Raw genomic sequence first — 19,661 nt, 5'->3', positions numbered from 1 at the left:
TTTTTTTTTTGGCATTAAAACATTTAGTAGAAGGAACAATCACATGACTCGAAAGTAACAGGTTTAATTCATGTAACAAAACACATTATAGCAAACAGTTATTCATAGAAGGCCAATAACTGGCAGGGGAGTCTAAAACACCATACATAATTTTCAGCATATCCAAAATACAATGAAAAGGTTCAAACAAGTTCCGCTCGTTCTCCAAATTGATGACATTATTCAATAAAATAAAATAAAAAATAAAAAGGGTCCGAACCTAGGAAGTGTCCCAGGGTTTAGGTTCGGGGAGAGCGACGACCATACCTTGAAGGTCATGGCTGAGGAGGACCTGGCAACCGAGCCTGGAGTGTTTGTTAAGGACCCTAGCTCTGGAGGTACGTTTGAGAATGACCTCCTCGTCGTGTGACATGGGTGGGAGCTTGTCGAGCCATTCTTGTGCGATGTTGACCTCGCATTCTGCTGAGCAGGCGTCGATGTCTTCGAGCCTGTGTGAGTCTGGGTCGATCAGGCCCGTGTTGATTAGGGCCTTCAGGAGTGTATGGCCCGTCAGGCCCAACACCTCGTGCTTCTTACCCTCGAAGTCGATGGCCGACAGCCTCACGATCCGGTCTGACACCTTCTTCGATGACGGTGATGATGATGATGATGATGATGATGATGAGGAAGATGAAGCGGTGGATCGGGAGATTAGGGATTTGGAGAAGAAGGAGAGAGATGAGAGGCGGTGGACTTGTGAAGACAGCCTCTGCAGATTCGCCACTGCCATTGTTGCTTGGGTTAGGAGGAGCTTGTCCCTGTCTAGAGAGAGATTGTGTTGTTTAGAAGGGAAAATGGAAGAAATGGCGATGTTGGTTGCGGGCTTTTTCCCCTGGGTTGGGCCTAAATTTCTTTTCAGGAAAAAAAATATTATTCTTATCCAATCTCAGCAGTTTGATTATTTTACTATGTAATCAGCTTCATTCTAAATTCACATTTAATCCAATTTATTCTAAAGAGGTTTGGATTGGATTATATTTATATATTTTATTTTAATTTTTTATTTTTTGCCCAATTTAACTATAAAAAAGTGTATAAATACATAAAGAAATAGTATGAATAGAGTTGACCTAAAAACATTATCGTTCATCAAAAGAGATTAATTCAAATGATACATGCTTAATTCTACTTAATCAAAATTTTGGGTTCACCAAATGGCTCCAACGAGGCAAAATCTTGGTCCTAGTTTGGTAGAAAATTAACCAAGCCTTTTGATATAGCTTGCAGCTTTATTTTAAATTCTTTTTTTTTTTTGTTGGTTTCCCAATGTATCCTCTAACCGACAGCTGAAGATTAATTCTTTCAAGACAGGAGATCATATTAGGTGAATAAACCTCTCCCAACAAAGAATTTTTCATACACACGTTTAGGAATTAAACTCCTGTCAACATGCTTAAAGAACTCAGTTATCTACCAACTGTTTAATTATTTTAATTTTTTTGTTACAGTAATAAGAGCTTCTTCTTCACTTTAAATTTGAGCTAAGCATTAGTTAAAATCTAATCATCATTTAAAGGTCACTGGATTTTGGTTTAAATTTTGCTATAAATGCATTATTTTTAACAGTCAATATTTATTTTTCCCTCTCATAAAAGGATATTACTCTTGCTCCAATTTTATTTTAATTTTTTAAACTCAAGTTCATCGAGTTAAATGAGCAAAGTGTAGCTTATATTAAGTTGGTGAGGGTTGACTCGTTGATTTGGACTCGCTGACATAGTAACATGTTTTAGCAGTTTTCCTGTCCTTTAACTCAAACCAAATCTTATGCTACAATGTACAATACACTGCATCCTAGTGGCACTGTGTTGCATTTCCTCTCAGTACATCTATGGATCTACATAAAAATATGGTTTCAAAATAGTTGAACAAAAAGGTAGAGGGAGGGGTGATACCTTGTGCCAGTAGAATGGATCTAATGTAAAAATGCAAAATAGTTGTACTAAAAAAAAAAAAAGTTAAAACTAATCTTATGTTGCATAAGACAGTGTATCTCATGTTGTGAAATAAAATCAAGATGAGATCCACTAAAAATTAAAAAGAAAAAAAATCAAGATGAGACCCACTAAAAAATAAAAAAGAAAAAAAATAAAGATGAAACCCACCTTGATTTTGTTTCACAACATGAGATATACATCTTATACAACATAGATTAGTTTTACCCAAAAAAAATGCAAAATAATATTCACATAAGAATGACAAAAGAATAGCACAGCAGATAATAAATCGTTACAAGTACCAAGAATAAGTCTTTTCTAGCAATTCTTTCATACGATTATTATTAAAAAGAGAGAGAGAGAGAGAGAGAGAGATTTAATGTCAGACAAAACAAAAAGGGAAGATGGCTACATGGTGAACAATTTTAATGAAAAAAGGAGTCACTAGAAATAGAAACTTCACCAGTGACATTACTCAATCAGAACTAAATTATTTTGTAATCCAAGTAGTGACTTATAATTCTCATGAGTGGCACGCATTTAATCAAGAACTCGATTCACAGCAAAAGGTTTGCTATCAACTTTTCCTGGACAGCCCAACACCATATCAACGACCATTTCAGCAGTCCCCAAAGCCTGGAAATTTCTCCAGAATCAGAAAATTCCTCAATTACCTTTAGTTCAAAAACAATTGCATTTCCTTGATACAATGTATATTCAGAGAGCATGCTAACTACAGTTTTAGTTTAAATAGGCAACGTTATTTAAATTATTTATTTATTTATTTTAAATCTAAAATTAGGAGTCTCTGATAACTCACCATTGAAAGCCCACCACCTTCATGTCCAGCTGCAAGGTACACATTTGACAAGCTAGGCACAGGCCCAATCATTGGCTTCCCATCAGGCACTGACAGAGTAAACATTATGCAAGTCAAATATAATACATTAGAGGGGTGTCATACTTATAACTTTTTACAATTGTTAGTTTAATATCAAATCAATGATTCTCACTTGATGTCAATGATAACAAAAATAGTTGTAAGGAAAAAAGGTGTGATAAGTATAACCTCCCATAACATATTATGTAGACAGATTTTGGAAATGTAAATAAAAGGGGAGGATTAACTTACACTGATGTAAGGATAACAAATGATACAACCTATATTAGCCATTGATCCTTCTTGCATTTGACGGCTCACATCATGACTAATAAATTATAGCCGTTGAATGCAAGTACGACCAACGGCTAATAACGGATATAAATTTGTTACTTTTACTGTGTTAGTTGATCCTTCGTGTAAATAAAATATAAACAGTTAAGCTGCATAAGATTGCAAAGAGATATTGTGACTCACTGTAAGGTCGTAATCCTATTCTGACTTTTCTTCTTGCACTTAAATCTGAAAGGGAAAGCATTTTCAATTTGGGAAAGAATTCTCCAACCCGCTTCCATATATAACTGACAACAAACTCGTCCAAATCAGTGCTGAACCCAACAAATTCACGGCTACTCCCTTTGATAGTTGATAAGATTTTGGTTATTTTACCACAAAAATAAACAAAAAGAATGTCAAAATTCAAGACCAGTATTAGAAGCATATGCATCCACATTAATCTATTTTAATTTATCAATTGATGAAGGATATGAAAATAGAGTCAAGTTGAGGCAAAAAGATAACAATTCAACCCAATTGCACGTCTGAACAATTTAATAAGGACAATATATTATTCCCCCACAACCCTCACCCCCCAATAAATATATATATATATATATATATATATATATATATATAATAGAAATATAACAATAAATAAACGCCATTTTATATAAACAAATGAAACCATGAGCATCTAATAAAGAGGAAAACAAGTGATTGGATGACTGCCACTTACACTTGTTTGTTAGGAAATCCTTTAAAAACTTAAAAAAGTAACATATGCAATCACCGACATACAGATTGACAAAATAAGCTTCTCCATTGGAGATATTTATATAGACCATAGAAAAGAAGCTGACCAAAAAGAAGATTCCCAGCTGCATCTACAGTTGCTGTCATTGAAACAGATAAGTTTCGTCCATGATCGGAGGATTCTAAACCAGAAACTGTTGGATGGTCAATATAACCTGCCTCCATCAGGCCATGGTTCAGCTGAAGGAAATTGATATTCTGAAGCTCTAGTAGGTGACCCTTCACACCAAACAGAAAAAGAAGTATAAAAGGAATATAGGGCTCAATCAAACAACAAAAAAACTTGATCAGCTTAAATCATTCTATGCATTTTAAAGGAATTTTACTCGAGATATGACAGTACCATGCATGATCAACCAGAAGAACATTTGTTTGCACAGGCTACTATTCCATGAGAGACTAGGGTGCTCTTGCTTTTTGTCACAATGCCTAAGAGTCAAAAGTCATTTACTCAATATCCCAAATATGCTATGACATACTAACACTCAAAATATGAAAATAAATAAACCTAAGGCTCAAAATTTAAATCCATCACTGCATTAAATATTTAATTCTAGTACAATCTTAAAGAGAAACTTCATCGTTATATGACATGACACATAATTCTACTCCATCCTTCATGTTGTCTTGTGCCAAATATAGCACTAAATTTTTTTTGAAGTCATAATCGGTCAATGGCTGATGAAGACAACTGTTACTATCAAGAATCAATTCAACATGACAACGTAAGCTTTTGGGTTGAAATGATTCTTGATATGGTATTTGAGCCTCTAATCAAGTGGTCACGAGTTCGAAACTCACTATCCCTCATTTATTAATAAATAATTAAATATTGTAGAGTTTTTTAGCACAGGTAGATGGACTTATACATTGTCCACCATTCAAGCGCAATAACCTCTAGTGTGAGGGAGTGTATTAGAGAAATATAATATAAAATCATTAATGTGACCTTCATTTCATAACTCAACCTTTTGGGTTGAAATGATTCTTTACAACAACTATTAAAAGCAAATTATGGAAGGGATGGGCAATACTTCTTCTATGGAATAAGGAAAACAGAATTTACAAGCTTAAAAAAGTAGGCGTGCATTCGAGTAATTGGACCATCCAATCTTATCAGCATGTGCAAAAGATACAGGTGCTTTTCTCATGGGCATGTAACATCAACGCTACTCACTTCACCACTAGTTTGAGTTGTGGGATATTCTAAAACGAATTCTTCCATTTGAAAATCAAAAACAGCAGAAAGAAGTCAAGCCTACACAGTAAAGTTTTTTAATATGATCAGCAATATAATAAAGCATCAACCTGAGTCAAATTTGTTCAAACAAAAGTAGGGCTAATTACAATCCAGAAATCAATCGACCATGATAATTATCAATAATTTCCTTTTTCCATTTCTTATTTTGTATTTCACTTTTATTTTTCCTACTTTATAGATTTTAATACCTTTCTAAACATTCAAAAATTGAGGTGTTTTACAATTCATCAATCATACAAAACATGGCCAAAACACTATACTCACTCATGTTGGCATGAGAAAATGATATGCTTCCACATGGCTCTTTCACCTACTCCCACTATAACCCCCCCAACTCATTTCTTGCCCAGGCATAGCTTGGCACATTTATGGAATCACAGAAACAAGAAGCCATAAAAAACTGGCATCATAATCAACAAAAATGCTCAAGGTAAGCAGGTTTCTTGTCTGCATTTGAGAGAAAAAGTTAACAAAAGTGTGGCATCATTAATTTGATGATAGATTACAAATGCCGACATCGAGGGACTGCACCAAATTTATTTTAAAATTTATAAGGACAAAAATGGAAGCAGCACACCCAAAAATTCAGGTACTAAATTGAAACCTGAAGTTAAGAATAGGGGCTTGAAATGAAAGGAAATATCAGACAATGATGCAAAACAAATATGCCAGAATTTATTACATTTTCAAGCAAGAAACTGAATGGATTGTTTAGAGAGGAAATTTTGGGTCCTTTAGGAAAAATACTACAATGTCGCTAAGCATACACTGAATAGATTTTAAAAATCTTCGTTCTTGTTAGAACTTTTTTTAAGAAGAGACACTATGAGACTGAGACAGAAGGCTTCTGTATTTTATTGCCCTCATTTGGCACAACCCATAAATCAAAGTGTACAGCTAAGAAAATTCCATAACTGTCACAACTTCATTTCCATTTACGCGGTAAAATGTACCATAGTGCATGGTAAATGACAATATTTGGTAAAACTATGAAGCAATTCTAAGACATGCAAGATTAGGTCATTTCTGTTGGGTATGGCTCATACTTCACATGATGATGTTGGCCCTAATTGTCGGGGTCAGCAGAAAGGCCCGTAGAGGCTAGGTAATGTTTAGGCCTCTGTTTCTATTGTAATTTTCTTAGCAGTTTGGGCTTGGGCCCATGAATAGCTGCTGTTAGGGTTTCTTGTAATCCTATTTATATTTGCCTTGTAAACCGAGAGACTTGTAACGAGTGGCGGTGAGGTGAATATAGTACAGACAAGCTGGACGTAGCCTATATTGGGTGAACCAGGGTAAATCATCTTGTCAATCTCTCTACTCTTATCTCCTTTTTTGTTTTCTCGATTCTGTGTGATTGTCGATTTCCAACAATTGGTATCAAGAGCTTTGGTTCTGCGACCAGGGTTCCTGTGACAGATTGGGGTTTCGCGATTTAGGGTTTTTTCTTGGCATAGATAAAACTGCGAAATTGATCTGGAGAGGATGTCGACTGGCCAATCACGGGTCGAGGTTGAAAAGTTCGGAGGAAAAGGGTTCGAGTTATGGAAGCTGAAGACGGAGGCTCTGCTCGTTGACAGGGACGTGTGGTACGTGATCGAAGATGATAAGCCGTCCGTACCAACAAAACCCGTCGGTGAAGAAACGTCAGGTGATGGCGAGTCGAAGGAGTTGAAGGCGTGGACCAGAGACGATCGAAAGGCGCGAAACCTGATCTGGTTATGCCTGGCTGATAACGTTCTGGTGAACGTAACTTCTGAGAAGACCGCGAAGGATCTCTGGACGAAGCTGGGAAGTCTCTATCAGAGCAAGTCACTCGTGAACAAGCTGTTCCTGCGAAGGAGGCTGTATAATCTGCGGATGAGCGAAGGTGATTCTTTCTCTGCTCATTTAAATGAATTTAATACTATTTGTGCACAACTTTCGTCTATAGACATTAACCTGGACGAGGAAGACAAAGCTTGCACCTTATTGAGTTCACTGCCCAACTCTTGGGAGCACATCATTGTGTCAATTGGTACTAGTGTTAATAAACTGTCGTTTGAGACGGTTGTTGCTGCCTTATTGTCTGAGGAGATGAGAAAGGTAGGTTCTGAAGGTACCAACAATGAGGCTCTGGTTGCTAGAGGGAGGAGTGATGACAAATCAAAGTCTGGTCACAGAGGAAGATCGAGGGGACGATCAAAGTCCCGTGATAAATCTGATAAATCTGAAATGAGGTGCTGGAGGTGCAAAAAGGTTGGACATCTGAGAAGGAATTGCAGAAGTAAAAGTGTAGGTCCTGAGAAGCGGGATGATTCACAACCGTCTGCTTCGGGTACAAAGAAGGATGATGATGATAGTACAGGGGACCTGTACATGGCGTTTGACAGTCATAATGACTGTAATGATTGGATTATTGACACTGGAGCATCGTTTCATATGACACCTCATAGGGAGTGGTTCTGCACCTATGAATCGTATTCTGGCGGTACAGTTAGAATGGGAGATGACACGACTCATGCAATTGTGGGGCGTGGCAAGGTAAAGCTGAAGATGAGTGACGGGACAGTCAAGAATCTGCCGGGTGCGATGCATATTCCGGGGCTTACCAGAAATCTGATCTCCGTTGGTAGTATGGCAGATGCTGGTATTAATTTTAGCAGTGACAAGTATTCTTGCAAGCTGACTCGAGGAGCTTTGGTTATTGCAAGAGGAGAGCGTCATGGTAAATTGTGGAAACTGCTGGGTAGCACAGTATTCAGTGGTGAAAGCTATGTTTCAGAACAGGCGGAGGAGGACACTGCTATGTTATGGCATAGGAGGTTGGGGCATATTGGAGGAAAAGGTCTGGAGACTCTAACATCAAAGAAGTTGGTGGATGGAATTCCGAGCTGCTCTATGGGGTTTGGATTTTGCGAGCATTGCCTGCAAGGGAAGCAAAATCGGGTATCTTTTGATTCCATAGGAGGAAGAGCTGAGGGGGTTCTGGACTTGATACACAGCGACGTGTTTGGCCCCACACCTGTAGCATCACATGGAAAATCAAGGTATTATGTTTCTTTTACTGATGATTTTTCAAGATATGTGTGGTTATATTTCTTGCGCAGCAAGGATGAAGTGTTCGATAAATTCTGCGAGTTCAAGGCTTTGGTGGAAAATCAATTTGATCAAAAAATCAAGGTGCTGAGAACTGACAATGGAGGGGAGTTCTGTTCAACAAAATTTGACCAGTTTTGTGCGAGCAATGGGATTGTAAGACAGAAGACTACGCCCTACTCACCTCAACAGAATGGGGTGGCAGGGAGGTTGAATCGATCTCTAATGGAGAAAGCACGGAGTATGCTGAGCGGTGCAGGCTTGGCAACTGAGTTTTGGGCAGAGGCAGTGGCTACTGCTTGTTATCTGAAGAACAGATCTCCTACATCAGCTTTGAAGGAGAAGACTCCGTATGAAGCACTGTTTAAAAAAAGGCCAGACGTATCTCATATCAGAGTGTTTGGCTGTGAAGCTTATATGCACGTACCCAAGGAGAAAAGAAACAAGCTTGACAGTAAATCTGAAAAGTGTATCTTTATTGGGTACAAGAATGGCGTCAAAGGTTATAAGTTGTGGAATCCGGATACTAGAAGTGTAACTTACAGCAGAGACGTTGTATTCAGAGAATCTAAGTTGAATCAGATTTTTCCTGAAGCTCCTGAAAAGTCACAGACAGTGCAGTTGGATGTGGGTTTGAAAGAGGATACAATAAACTCACAGGTTGAATTGGAAAATTTGAATTCTAAAGCTGCTGAATATAATGAGGTAGAGGATGAATTTTCTGAAACTGAGGCTGAGGTTGAAGCACCAGTGCTGAGGAGATCCACGAGGGAAAGAAGACCATCTGAGAGGTATACACCTGAAAATTATATCATGTGTGCTAGTGATGATGTTTGTGCATTTAGTATTACAGGTGATGATCCGAGCACTGTAAAACATGCGAGGAGCTCGGAGGATGCCAAACAGTGGGAGGAAGCTATGAAAGAAGAGATGAAGTCTCTGATGAAAAACCAAACTTGGAGTTTGGTGAATCTACCTGCAGACCAAAAAGCAATTGGTTGCAAGTGGGTGTTCAAGAAGAAGGTTGGTGCCAATGGGGAGATTGAACGCTACAAGGCTCGATTGGTTGCAAAGGGATATTCACAGACATAAGGGGTTGATTATGGTGAGGTATTTTCACCTGTTGCAAAGTTAAATTCCATAAGACTGGTTTTGTCTGTAGCAGCTGCATATGACCTAGAGGTGGAGCAGCTGGATGTGAAGACAGCTTTTCTTCATGGTGATTTGGAGGAGGTTATTTTCATGAAGCAACCAGAGGGGTTCATTGCAAGAGGCAAAGAGGAGCTAGTCTGCAAGCTGAATAAATCTCTGTATGGCCTGAAGCAGTCCCCAAGGATGTGGTACATGAAGTTCGACACTTATGTGCTGAAGCTTGGCTTTGACCGTTGTGATGCTGATCACTGTGTTTATGTGAAAAGGTTAGAAGGTGACTTTGTTATTCTAACTTTGTATGTTGACGACATGTTACTCGTTGGAAACAGTTTGAAAATGATCAGCACTGTTAAAGGACTGCTAGCAAAGCAGTTTGAAATGAAAGATCTAGGCGCTGCAAATGTGATCTTGGGTATGCAGATTAAGAGGGAGCGTGACAAACGAAGATTATGGTTAAGTCAGCAGAAGTACATAGAAGATGTTCTGAAGAAATTCAAGATGACTGACTGCAAGCCTGTGTTGACTCCCATGTCTACTGGTTCTAAGTTATCGGCTGACCGGTGTCCCAAGACTGAAGAAGAAAAAGAAGAGATGGCGTCAGTTCCTTATGCTAGCGCAGTAGGGAGTCTGATGTATGCCATGATTTGTACTCGACCTGATATTGCTCAAGCAGTGGGAGTATTGAGCAGGTATATGTCCAAGCCAGGAAATGAGCATTGGACGGCTGTGAAGCGTGTGTTCCGCTATCTTCGTGGTACGTCTGACCTTGGGTTATGCTATGAAGGCGTGAAGGGCTCAAGGGGACAGACATTGTTAGAGCTGAGATGCTTTGTGGATGCTGATTGGGGAGGTGACATTGATAGTAGAAGATCTACAAGTGGATATGTTGTTTCTTCATTTGGCGGAGCTATCAGTTGGATGAGTAAGAGGCAGAGCACTGTTGCTTTATCTTCTACAGAGGCTGAGTACATGGCCTTGACACATGCTGTTAAGGAAGCTATTTGGTTACGGAGGTTGTGCAAAGAGCTTGGCTTTGCACAAGGAGAGATGATCGTTGGGTGTGACAGTCAGAGCGCCATTTTCTTGGCTAAGAACCCAGGTTTCCATGCGAGGACCAAGCATATCGGCATACAGTACCACTTCATCAGAGAGAAGATTGAAGACAAGGTTGTATTGCTGGAGAAGGTTGACACAAAGGTCAACAATGCTGATTTTCTGACCAAGGCAGTGACTTCGGAGAAGTTTGAATGGTGTACAGATGCTTTGGGATTGAAGAAACATGTGAAGCATTCACCAAGTGGGAGAATGTTGGGTATGGCTCATACTTCACATGATGATGTTGGCCCTAATTGTCGGGGTCAGCAGAAAGGCCCGTAGAGGCTAGGTAATGTTTAGGCCTCTGTTTCTATTGTAATTTTCTTAGCAGTTTGGGTTTGGGCCCATGAATAGCTGCTGTTAGGGTTTCTTGTAATCCTATTTATATTTGCCTTGTAAACCGAGAGACTTGTAACGAGTGGCGGTGAGGTGAATATAGTACAGACAAGCTGGACGTAGCCTATATTGGGTGAACCAGGGTAAATCATCGTGTCAATCTCTCTACTCTTATCTCCTTTTTTGTTTTCTCGATTCTGTGTGATTGTCGATTTCCAACAATTTCAAGCTGCATATAGACTCACCTTTCTGGGCCTTACAGGAACATGTAACTCCATCCCCCAATTTCTAAACAAATCCTGCATCAAACAACCAGTCCAACAACCAGCTGCAACTATTATTGCCTTCTTGCTGTATAATGTATTCTTGAAAGTCTGAACAGCTTTAACCTCTCCATTGCTATCCGACCTGAGCACAAAATGAAAGCATTTACTCAACAATATTTGCTTAACTACCATCTTGCCTTCAGTGCCGCCGATAGTGCAACAGAAAGAGAAAGAAAATTAAACCTGATGAAACATTTCACTGGGTCATCATAAAATTCTGCGTATCTGCCTTTTGATGCAAAATTCATGTTAGCCTACAAATCACAGTGGCAAGTTTTTAGTTGAAAGAAAAATGTAAATATTGATAATTACTTACAGCAAGTAAAAGACATGCAAAGAAAAATTGAGCAAGCCCTGGGAAGGGAAAAAATGGTCTACAGAGAGTTGCCCTCAATATGGGTCCGACAGTGCTCGAATCGGATTAGTTGGGTAATTGATAAACCGGTTGCGAAACCAAAAAAAATAATAATAATAAAATAAAATAAAATAACCAAGAATACAGAACCTTTTCAATATATGCAACAGTACGATGAGCATCCAATTGGCAGTCATCCGGTAGAAATGCAGCTGCACTGTCTTTGTCCACCAACAGATCAGGTTCTTGTTTAAACAAATCACTGCTACATAGGTACTCGGCATTCAACCCAGCCTCACTAAGCTGTCTCACCCTCCCCTTTAGCATGTCTGACTTTGCATGAGTTCTACCAACTAATAGGCTTCCTGAAGATCAGAAGACATTTCATATCATGATTTTAATCATTGGAGAGAAGAAGCCTAAAACTTTCATGATCATAAATACAATCCCACTTGCAAATTGTGCACATAACACCTTATGGAAGACTGAAAAGGTCAGACACACCTTAACTGCTTCAGGATAACCCATAGCAACCAATTAGCATCTAAAATTCACAATATGATAGATATAATAACTTCAATATGCTACTACTTATATTTATTATATTTCAATTTTTCCCTTCAACCAAATAAATACACAGGCAGATCTACATTTCAAATTTAGAAAGCAGCATGATGTAACTTATCAGTTGTTTTATTCTATATTAAAAAATATATATATATAAAAACTTCAAGTCAACTCTCTTCTTAAAGAACTCAGTCTTTATCTTTCTATCTATTGTTCTCAGACGTAAAAAAAAAAAGTGCTTGCAGAAACTTTTTTAAGACTTATAGCATCATGGCACCAAAGGATAGATGCTAAAGGCACACCCCAGGTGCAAGGCACACCATTTAGTTCCTCCTCATAGCCAGAGGATCTTCTGGTTTGGAGAGGGAATAGCATTGAACATGTCCCCAGCATAAATTTCTTGGCACCAAAGTGCCATGCGTACTGTAAAAAAAAAGAGAAGAAGACATATAAACACTTCCTAAAAAAACTAAATATATTTTTGTGTTTTTTGTTTGTAGAGCGGGGTTCTATATAACGTGATTAAGCAATTTCATATAACAATTGAAGTTTTAAACTATAACGCAACCAGAAACTTCATTTTGCTGACCCCACTCCTAGAGCTGCCCTTGCACCTTGCATCTGCTTTGATGGCTCACAATTAAAAGATGAAACTTTTATATGCAGCATGCAAGACACTTTATTGATTTGCCTCCCTTCGAAATTGCAGTACAAACAATGAGAAATTTGTAGAAAGCTATAGCAATTATACCAGTTTTTTTCCAACCCAACTCCACCAAAGGATTCAAGCCTTGCTCTTTTAGGCTTTCTGCCAGCATCTTCCAAAGTTGATGACTTCTCCATGTAAGATCCCATGTTCCACTTCCAGGTGTTTTGTGCGCCATCCACAGATATCCCTGCCCTGGAACCAGCTCAAATTCCAAAACAAAGGAGAAGAGATCCTACAGTTAATCAAAATTCAGCATAAAAATATTTTTTCATTCTACAATAATATAAAGGAGAAAAATTGGAAATCTCACACCTTACCTTGAGTAGCCATAAAAATAAAAATATGATAAAAAACCATAACATACAATCTAAAGAGACATGAATGAAAATAACTCACAGTATCTTCCCAGTGATAAACAGAAGCTAACAATGTCAACCCACATTCCATGCTATGAAAAAGCAAAGTAGGCCAATATTCTACTACCTGAGTATTTGATAAGAAAAACTGTCTATGCTAGGTGTTGAACAAATTATTATTATAAAAAATAATTGAAACACACATTTTCAAAGAAATAAAAAATGATCATTTCATTGCCTTATTCAAAGAAGAAAATATTACAAAACACATTTGTTACGGAAATATAAAACCATTAATGTAGCTCTACCATATTAACTTAAACTTTTAGATTGAATTGGTGTTTTATATGATATCAGAGCTGGTGTGACAAAGCGGTCATATGTTCGATACTCACCGCCCCTTCCTATTAATAAAAAATAATTAAGTATTGTGGAGTTTCTTAGCACAGGTAATTGAATCCTTATATTGTCCTCCTTAAAGTCTTGTGGGCTCTAGTTTGAAGAGTCGTGTTAGAGAAATATAAAACCACAAAGTAAAACACACCCATCAATTCAAGTAACACACTAAAACTAGAGCTGCAGCAATTCAAAAAATTTACTGAAGAAAACAGAACATACATATAAGAAGAGACAAATAAAAGGGGTATGATTGAAATCTTAGAAAAAATGGGTTACCTGCACCAGTGGCACCAGAACAAGGGACACCCTTATCAACTATGGCGACTGATAGGTCCGAACCCATCAGAAACTGGCGAGCGATGGTTAACCCGATGATGCCAGCCCCGACTATCACAACATCAAACTCTTGAGAAGAAGAAGAAGAAGAAGAAGAAGATGTGGGACTAAACCCAGAGAGCTGACCCAGTTGGTTCCTACTGGCGGGGATTTTCCAGGAAAGTGATTTCCGGGAAAATGAAGAGCCAATAAAGGTGTAATGAGAGGAAAAAGCATGAGGGTGAGTGATGTTGTGGCTGTGAAGGGTGGGGTTGCGGAAGAATGTAGAGTGTGAAGCCATCACAGTGTGTTCCTTACTACTAGTGCTTTTCAATCAAACTTGTTTTGATTTTTTCGGTTCCTTCCTACAGAGACGAGGAAGAGCAAGTTGGTCAATGGATTCTTTTTAGGAATCCTCGAAAATAGTTTCGGTTTTGTTATTGAAAATAAATCATGTTCGTGACAGTCCGCCATAACACATGGCGATGGCATCTCTTTTTGGAGTCTAATTAAATAATGTTGCATTATTATTATTATTATTATTTAAACAAAAGAATATTAAAAGGTGAGGTAGTTGATGAGTCCGATCCAAAATAAGATGAGCTATATTACACACGGTTGAAAGTTGCGGGCCTCAAGGCTTCTTGCAAGATAATCTACGTGATGGTGGAAATGAATTTTCCTTGAAGTGTTTATGTTGTAACTCTAGCACAATGAAAGTGACTGGGGTGATTGGGGTGGTGATTTCGATGTTTAAGTCAGTATCAATGCAAGGTGTATAATGTTTGAAATGAAGAGATGTATATACCTGGGCTTGTACCTTCTATATTTATAGTATGCTATGTGTTGTTCTTTGTGGGCATTTGTTTTAAAATTCGGACCGATCATTGACTCGGTTGAGGTATTGGGTCAGTGGTTCAACCGGATTTAACCAGGTTCAACCGGATTTTAAAATAATATATAATAAATTTATATAAATATATTATTCATATTAACAACTCATGGTGCTTTTCACATTTCCTCAAACAAGTCGTGTACAAAAAATTTGAATAGTGATTAATTTTAAATTAAACAAATATAAAATGAAGTATATCAATTGAAGATGGATAAATATTAATGTTTATTCCACGAAACAGTTACCCGTTCTTCATTATCTTCCCAAAATGGTTAAAACATCATGCATTGATCATCCAAAGTAAACATTTCTGACGTCATTTGCATCCACATCTTAGGTGAGTCCAAAGGTCAGCATTGTTGCTCCAATGAACGCCACTTTCTTTGTCTTCTATGTTACTACTTAACGCGATAAGACCCAAATAAAAACTATCTCATTATTTTTCTTTTTCTGCTGCACTCTCCAAAAACATGTTCGTCGCCTTTGCTTCCCGGTGAGTTCTTTATCCACTTCTTCTTCTTCTCCTCTCATTCTTCTCACTACTAAATAGTGTCAAATCTGAGGAGCGTCAAATTCTACTGAACCTGAAATCCTCACTTAAGAATTCAAATTCAAGAGTGTTTGACTCATGGAATGCAATTAATTTCATGGAATGAGACATCATATGCAGCTGTGTCTTGAACCAGATTCTGGTTTTGGTGCGTGGCTCACAAATTTTCGACACCCATTTTCTCTTTAATGAAGATTTGACAGTGCGAGCTTGGTTTGAAGGTTGAGGAGGTTCCACATCGACCAGTACATAAGAAAGATATCAGTTTATAAACCATTTTGGATGAACACAGTACAACTTGCGTTACTTAATTGTCATCAGGTGATGGGTAAAAACAACCCGGCGGGTTTCGTACCGTTATGACCGTCACGCCTTTGGGCCCTTCCTGGATCTCTAATTATTGGACCTGTACTTTATTCGGATCGATAATGGATCTCATATATAGCAAAATGGGTTAGGTTGTATATTTCAACTCGCCTATATGCATAACACATTAAAACAAGACCAGGGGGCGGGGCAACTCGCATGTAATTTTTTTAAAATATATATTAAATATTAGATTATGACTTGATTGATCTATATGAATGATTATTATGTGAGACAAAATATTTTATTTTAGGGCCATAACATTATTGTTTTACCGCAAAGGTTATTTTTTATTCACTTTTGATTCGATAGAAAAAGAGATTAACACAAAAAATGAAAGAAACTTAAACTTGTTTTTCAATTTAAATGCTAGTATCTATACAAATTAAACTAATGCTTATGAAATTAGAGTTACATGATGCAATGATGTGTTCATTTGCAAATATTTACATATTTGATGTTATTATTTACATAGTTACCGGATGATGGCAATAACAAAGCAGAAATTTTGAAATGAGCACAGCACTCTATTAAACTAAACTCTATTGGGCTTTCCTCTTGCAATTATACACTGATCTGCTCTCGTCTTTTCTCTTGCAAATTATTAATTAATCTTAAGATATAATTTGTATAATAATGTTTAATTTTTGTCTTTAAATTATTGGTTTAAATTACTCTTTTGTCTTTAACTTGATGCTTTTAAAACTTGAGAAATATTTAGATATTATATATTAGAAATAAAATATTAATATATTTAAATATATTTTTTAATATTTTATTTTTTAAGCGAATTAACCGCCCAACCTGTCTCGAAACATGATGAGTTGATATTTTCAACTCAGCCCTCTTTTTAGCAGGTTGGAACGAATTTACCAATTTTACTATATCTAAATGTCATCACCACATGGAACTCAGTTGACCTAGGTCAGATGATTGTCTTTAAATATGACACAAGAACAAGAAATATTATAGTAAAATCTGATTTTATCCGAAGATTCGTGGGACTCTAACTTTACCTTTGAAAGATTATTACATTAATTGGATTATTGAATGATACATTTTGACATAAAAGATTGTCCAATTTTTTATATTTATTGGAGTGAAATTAGTATTATGAAATGACCAAAAATATTTATTTGATGGTTAGTTTGATATCACTAATATTATGAAAATTTCATTTAGGATTTAATTTAATTTTTTTTTTGTTTGAACTGACAGCTGTTGCATATAGATTGGCACAAAACAAGCACCATTGTTTTTATTTTAAAAAAGAAAAGGTAACGTCAATGATATAAGTTTAACTCAAATTCATCAACTTAAGCGAGTTATACAAATAGAAATGGTTTTCATGACTAACCTTTTTTTTTTAGTACACTCATGACTCACTTTATACCTACTCTTTTCGACAAAATAGCATTTTCTCCTCTCCTCATGATACCGCATTACATTATACAGCCAATACATTTTCTCTGTAACGAGATTGTAACTGCGAGTTTGATCAATGATTAAGTATCTCGTCCAAAGACAAGTTCAGCACCACATCAAAAAATGCCTTGTTCCTTGCAATCAGTGAATGAGAGCACTAACTTTCAATAATGGGTTAACGACAACATTAAAGATCATCTAAGTTAATTACATTGTCATTATACCAATGAGTCTCAGAAGATTTTCTTCCACAGTTAATCTCAATATCACATGGAGAACTCTCCATAACTCTTTCTAAGGACTCTGCAAGATCCATCTCCCACAAACCTAGCCTACACATTGTCTTGTAGGTCTCATAACAGGTTACCCTCAGGCCTTCTGATACTAACTCCTTTAAGCCTCCGCTAATTTCTTCACTGTTCATTACATCTAGAAAATCTTTTGATAACCCGGGTTGCCAGAAAACAACAATGGCACAACTCTTATCCACCAATTTAACATCAAACTCTCCTGAAAATATGTCATGGGATGCGCGAAGTACGCTCTTCAGCATGCCAGCTGTCATCCCAAGTTTGAATCCCCATAAGAAAACCAAATGTTCACAACTGACTTTTCTTGCATTATTGGTCCACACACTGACATCCCCATTAAATGACTCTTGAATATTAGCCGAGCATGGATGGAATACATTGGTGAAGTATTGAAGCTCAGGGGCCATATGCTTATTGCCAGATTCAGTAACATTCGGGGAAATTTTCAATATAGAGCAGAGCTTCATAAATAAATAGCATAGCCTTAATGCATTAAGTCCATGAATCTTGCCTTCATTTACTGTAGCTGTATGAACCCAAAAATGAAAAGAAAAGACTGAGCTGTCAGTCATGAAATTAAAACTAAAACTAACCTTTTCTATTTTATTTTATTTTTTGTTTAAAGTGATTCTTAAAGGAATAAAACCAAAATTCGGCATGCCTCTACATACTGACAAACTAAGCATGTAAGTTGTAAAGGACTCTCTGATCATGAAACTTTCCACAAATTTAACAAGGTAAAATGCATGAAACATCTAATAAGCATGCTTTTGTATTTTGCATGTGAGACTTAAAGGTTGCGGACATCAAGAAGTGGAGTGACTTACCTCGGTCAGGAATTTCCATGTCAACAGGTGCAAAGAAATGATGATTCAAGTAGGATATAGCACTAGGTAAGTTGGTCACTTTTCTCATGGTTCTAATTTCCTTCATCAAATAATTCACGTCAAGTACCTTGGGAAAAACCATGCACAAGGAGCTCACAAATTCATCTACTTCAGGTGGAAGCGGTCCAATGAATTTTGAATGAATAAATGTACAATCTGCACAAACCGATAAAAGGTTAATAAAAAGAAGAAAGTGGACCAGGTCAGTATACTAGAACTAAGTTGAGAAATATCCATTTAAGAGATACACCATTAAGGTAATTGTGGGAGATAACAGGTTTCTGTGAAGCAGAAATCAAATCGATCACCTCTCGAAATCCACGAATTTTCTTGTTCTCCTCGTCTTCAAAACTTTGAAGCTCTTTCTGCAGTGTAAAACCATAATTATTTCCAAAGAAAAACCTTACGAGGAACAAGCAAAGAGCAGAAGTTTCTCATTACCTCCATCAAATCCTTATCTTCTTTTGAATTTGCCAAAACAATTCGCACAGCCTGAGTGGCCCCACCCTTTGCAGGGATTAGCAAAGGAAGAAGGTCATCCCAGAAGTCTACCAACATCTACATACAGACACACCAAAGTACAAAATAAAAAGGAAAATGATTCATTCAGTTATACCAATAGTGAAGTGATCAAGCTTGTATCATTCAAATTAGAACAATCAAGACTTCATTAGTTCATTATACCTCCAGAATTAGCTGCACTTGATGTTCACTACAAACATCTATAGTCAAACAAGGTCTTGATCTAAACTGTTCACTTCCCAGGACAATATTCCTAAGGGAGTTGATAAGTTCTTCTGCACAAAATGAGAGTTAAAGAACAAAAGACGGACCCAAGAAAAACCTTATTGTACAAAGAATCTGCTAAAGATTTTCTTACCATCTTTGCTAGTGCTTGTGCCAGAGTTTTTACATGTTTTTCTCCAATGTTTAATCCGTGATCTAATCCTCTCAACAAAAACTGTATCAGCAACAGTAGAGGGTGAAGAAGATTTCATCACACGAAGAGAAGGGGAAGCAGTCCCGAGACGAATTTTAGCTACCGACTCTTGTGCTCTGGACAGATATGATATGCCTGTCACACAAATTGAAATGGGCCACAGGTTGTTAGGACTTCGGATATCAAAATAAGTAACAGAACCATAGATCCTAAATTCATATCAAACAGAATAGCATAATTTTTCTATATTTACAAATTCAACAGATTTTGTATACATTCTGGTATGCAGTTGAAGACACTATCTGTTTGGGTGAATTAACAATAACTAAAACCCGGGGAAGAAAGGATAATAAATTAATATAATGTTAACACAATTTTTTTGAATCATTT

At 37.1% G+C, this 19,661-nt stretch overlaps 3 protein-coding genes across 5 annotated transcripts; all 3 read right to left on the bottom strand.

The window, feature by feature from the left end:
• Window positions 1-76: 76 nt before the first annotated feature.
• Window positions 77-837, bottom strand: LOC133286382 (uncharacterized). The gene has a single exon (XM_061483787.1). It carries the CDS (start codon window positions 767-769, stop codon window positions 260-262), a length of 510 nt encoding a protein of 169 aa, XP_061339771.1. The 5' UTR covers window positions 770-837; the 3' UTR covers window positions 77-259.
• A 1,500-nt stretch (window positions 838-2,337) lies between these two features.
• Window positions 2,338-19,392, bottom strand: LOC133286379 (uncharacterized). 3 transcript variants are annotated; one of them, XM_061483784.1, is made up of 10 exons: window positions 19,306-19,392; window positions 13,859-13,985; window positions 12,870-13,019; window positions 11,702-11,916; window positions 11,380-11,450; window positions 11,116-11,278; window positions 3,996-4,167; window positions 3,334-3,492; window positions 2,797-2,885; window positions 2,338-2,612 (listed from the first exon to the last, which is right to left on the bottom strand). In XM_061483784.1, the coding sequence occupies exons 1-10, from the start codon at window positions 19,327-19,329 to the stop codon at window positions 2,517-2,519; spliced, it is 1,266 nt and encodes a 421-aa protein (XP_061339768.1). In that variant the 5' UTR covers window positions 19,330-19,392; the 3' UTR covers window positions 2,338-2,516. The 3 variants fall into 3 exon arrangements, 2 of the variants coding, with proteins under 2 accessions (XP_061339768.1, XP_061339766.1); XM_061483782.1 differs by lacking the exon at window positions 19,306-19,392 and having other exon boundaries at window positions 13,859-14,310; XR_009748120.1 differs by lacking the exons at window positions 2,338-2,612; window positions 19,306-19,392 and having other exon boundaries at window positions 2,807-2,885; window positions 3,334-3,437; window positions 13,859-14,310.
• Window positions 17,311-18,175, bottom strand: LOC133286380 (poly(A)-specific ribonuclease PARN-like). Its single transcript, XM_061483785.1, has one exon. The coding sequence runs from the start codon at window positions 18,014-18,016 to the stop codon at window positions 17,321-17,323; it is 696 nt and encodes a 231-aa protein (XP_061339769.1). The 5' UTR covers window positions 18,017-18,175; the 3' UTR covers window positions 17,311-17,320.
• Window positions 19,393-19,661: the final 269 nt, after the last annotated feature.

This window comes from Gastrolobium bilobum, unplaced genomic scaffold, assembly GCF_033153095.1.
Source record: "Gastrolobium bilobum isolate Gb01-03AN ecotype WA unplaced genomic scaffold, APGP_CSIRO_Gbil_v1 utg44499, whole genome shotgun sequence".
Classification (NCBI taxonomy): Eukaryota; Viridiplantae; Streptophyta; class Magnoliopsida; order Fabales; family Fabaceae; genus Gastrolobium; species Gastrolobium bilobum.
The sequence above is the reverse complement of the archived record's forward strand: the minus strand, read 5'-3'. Positions and strand labels throughout refer to the sequence as shown.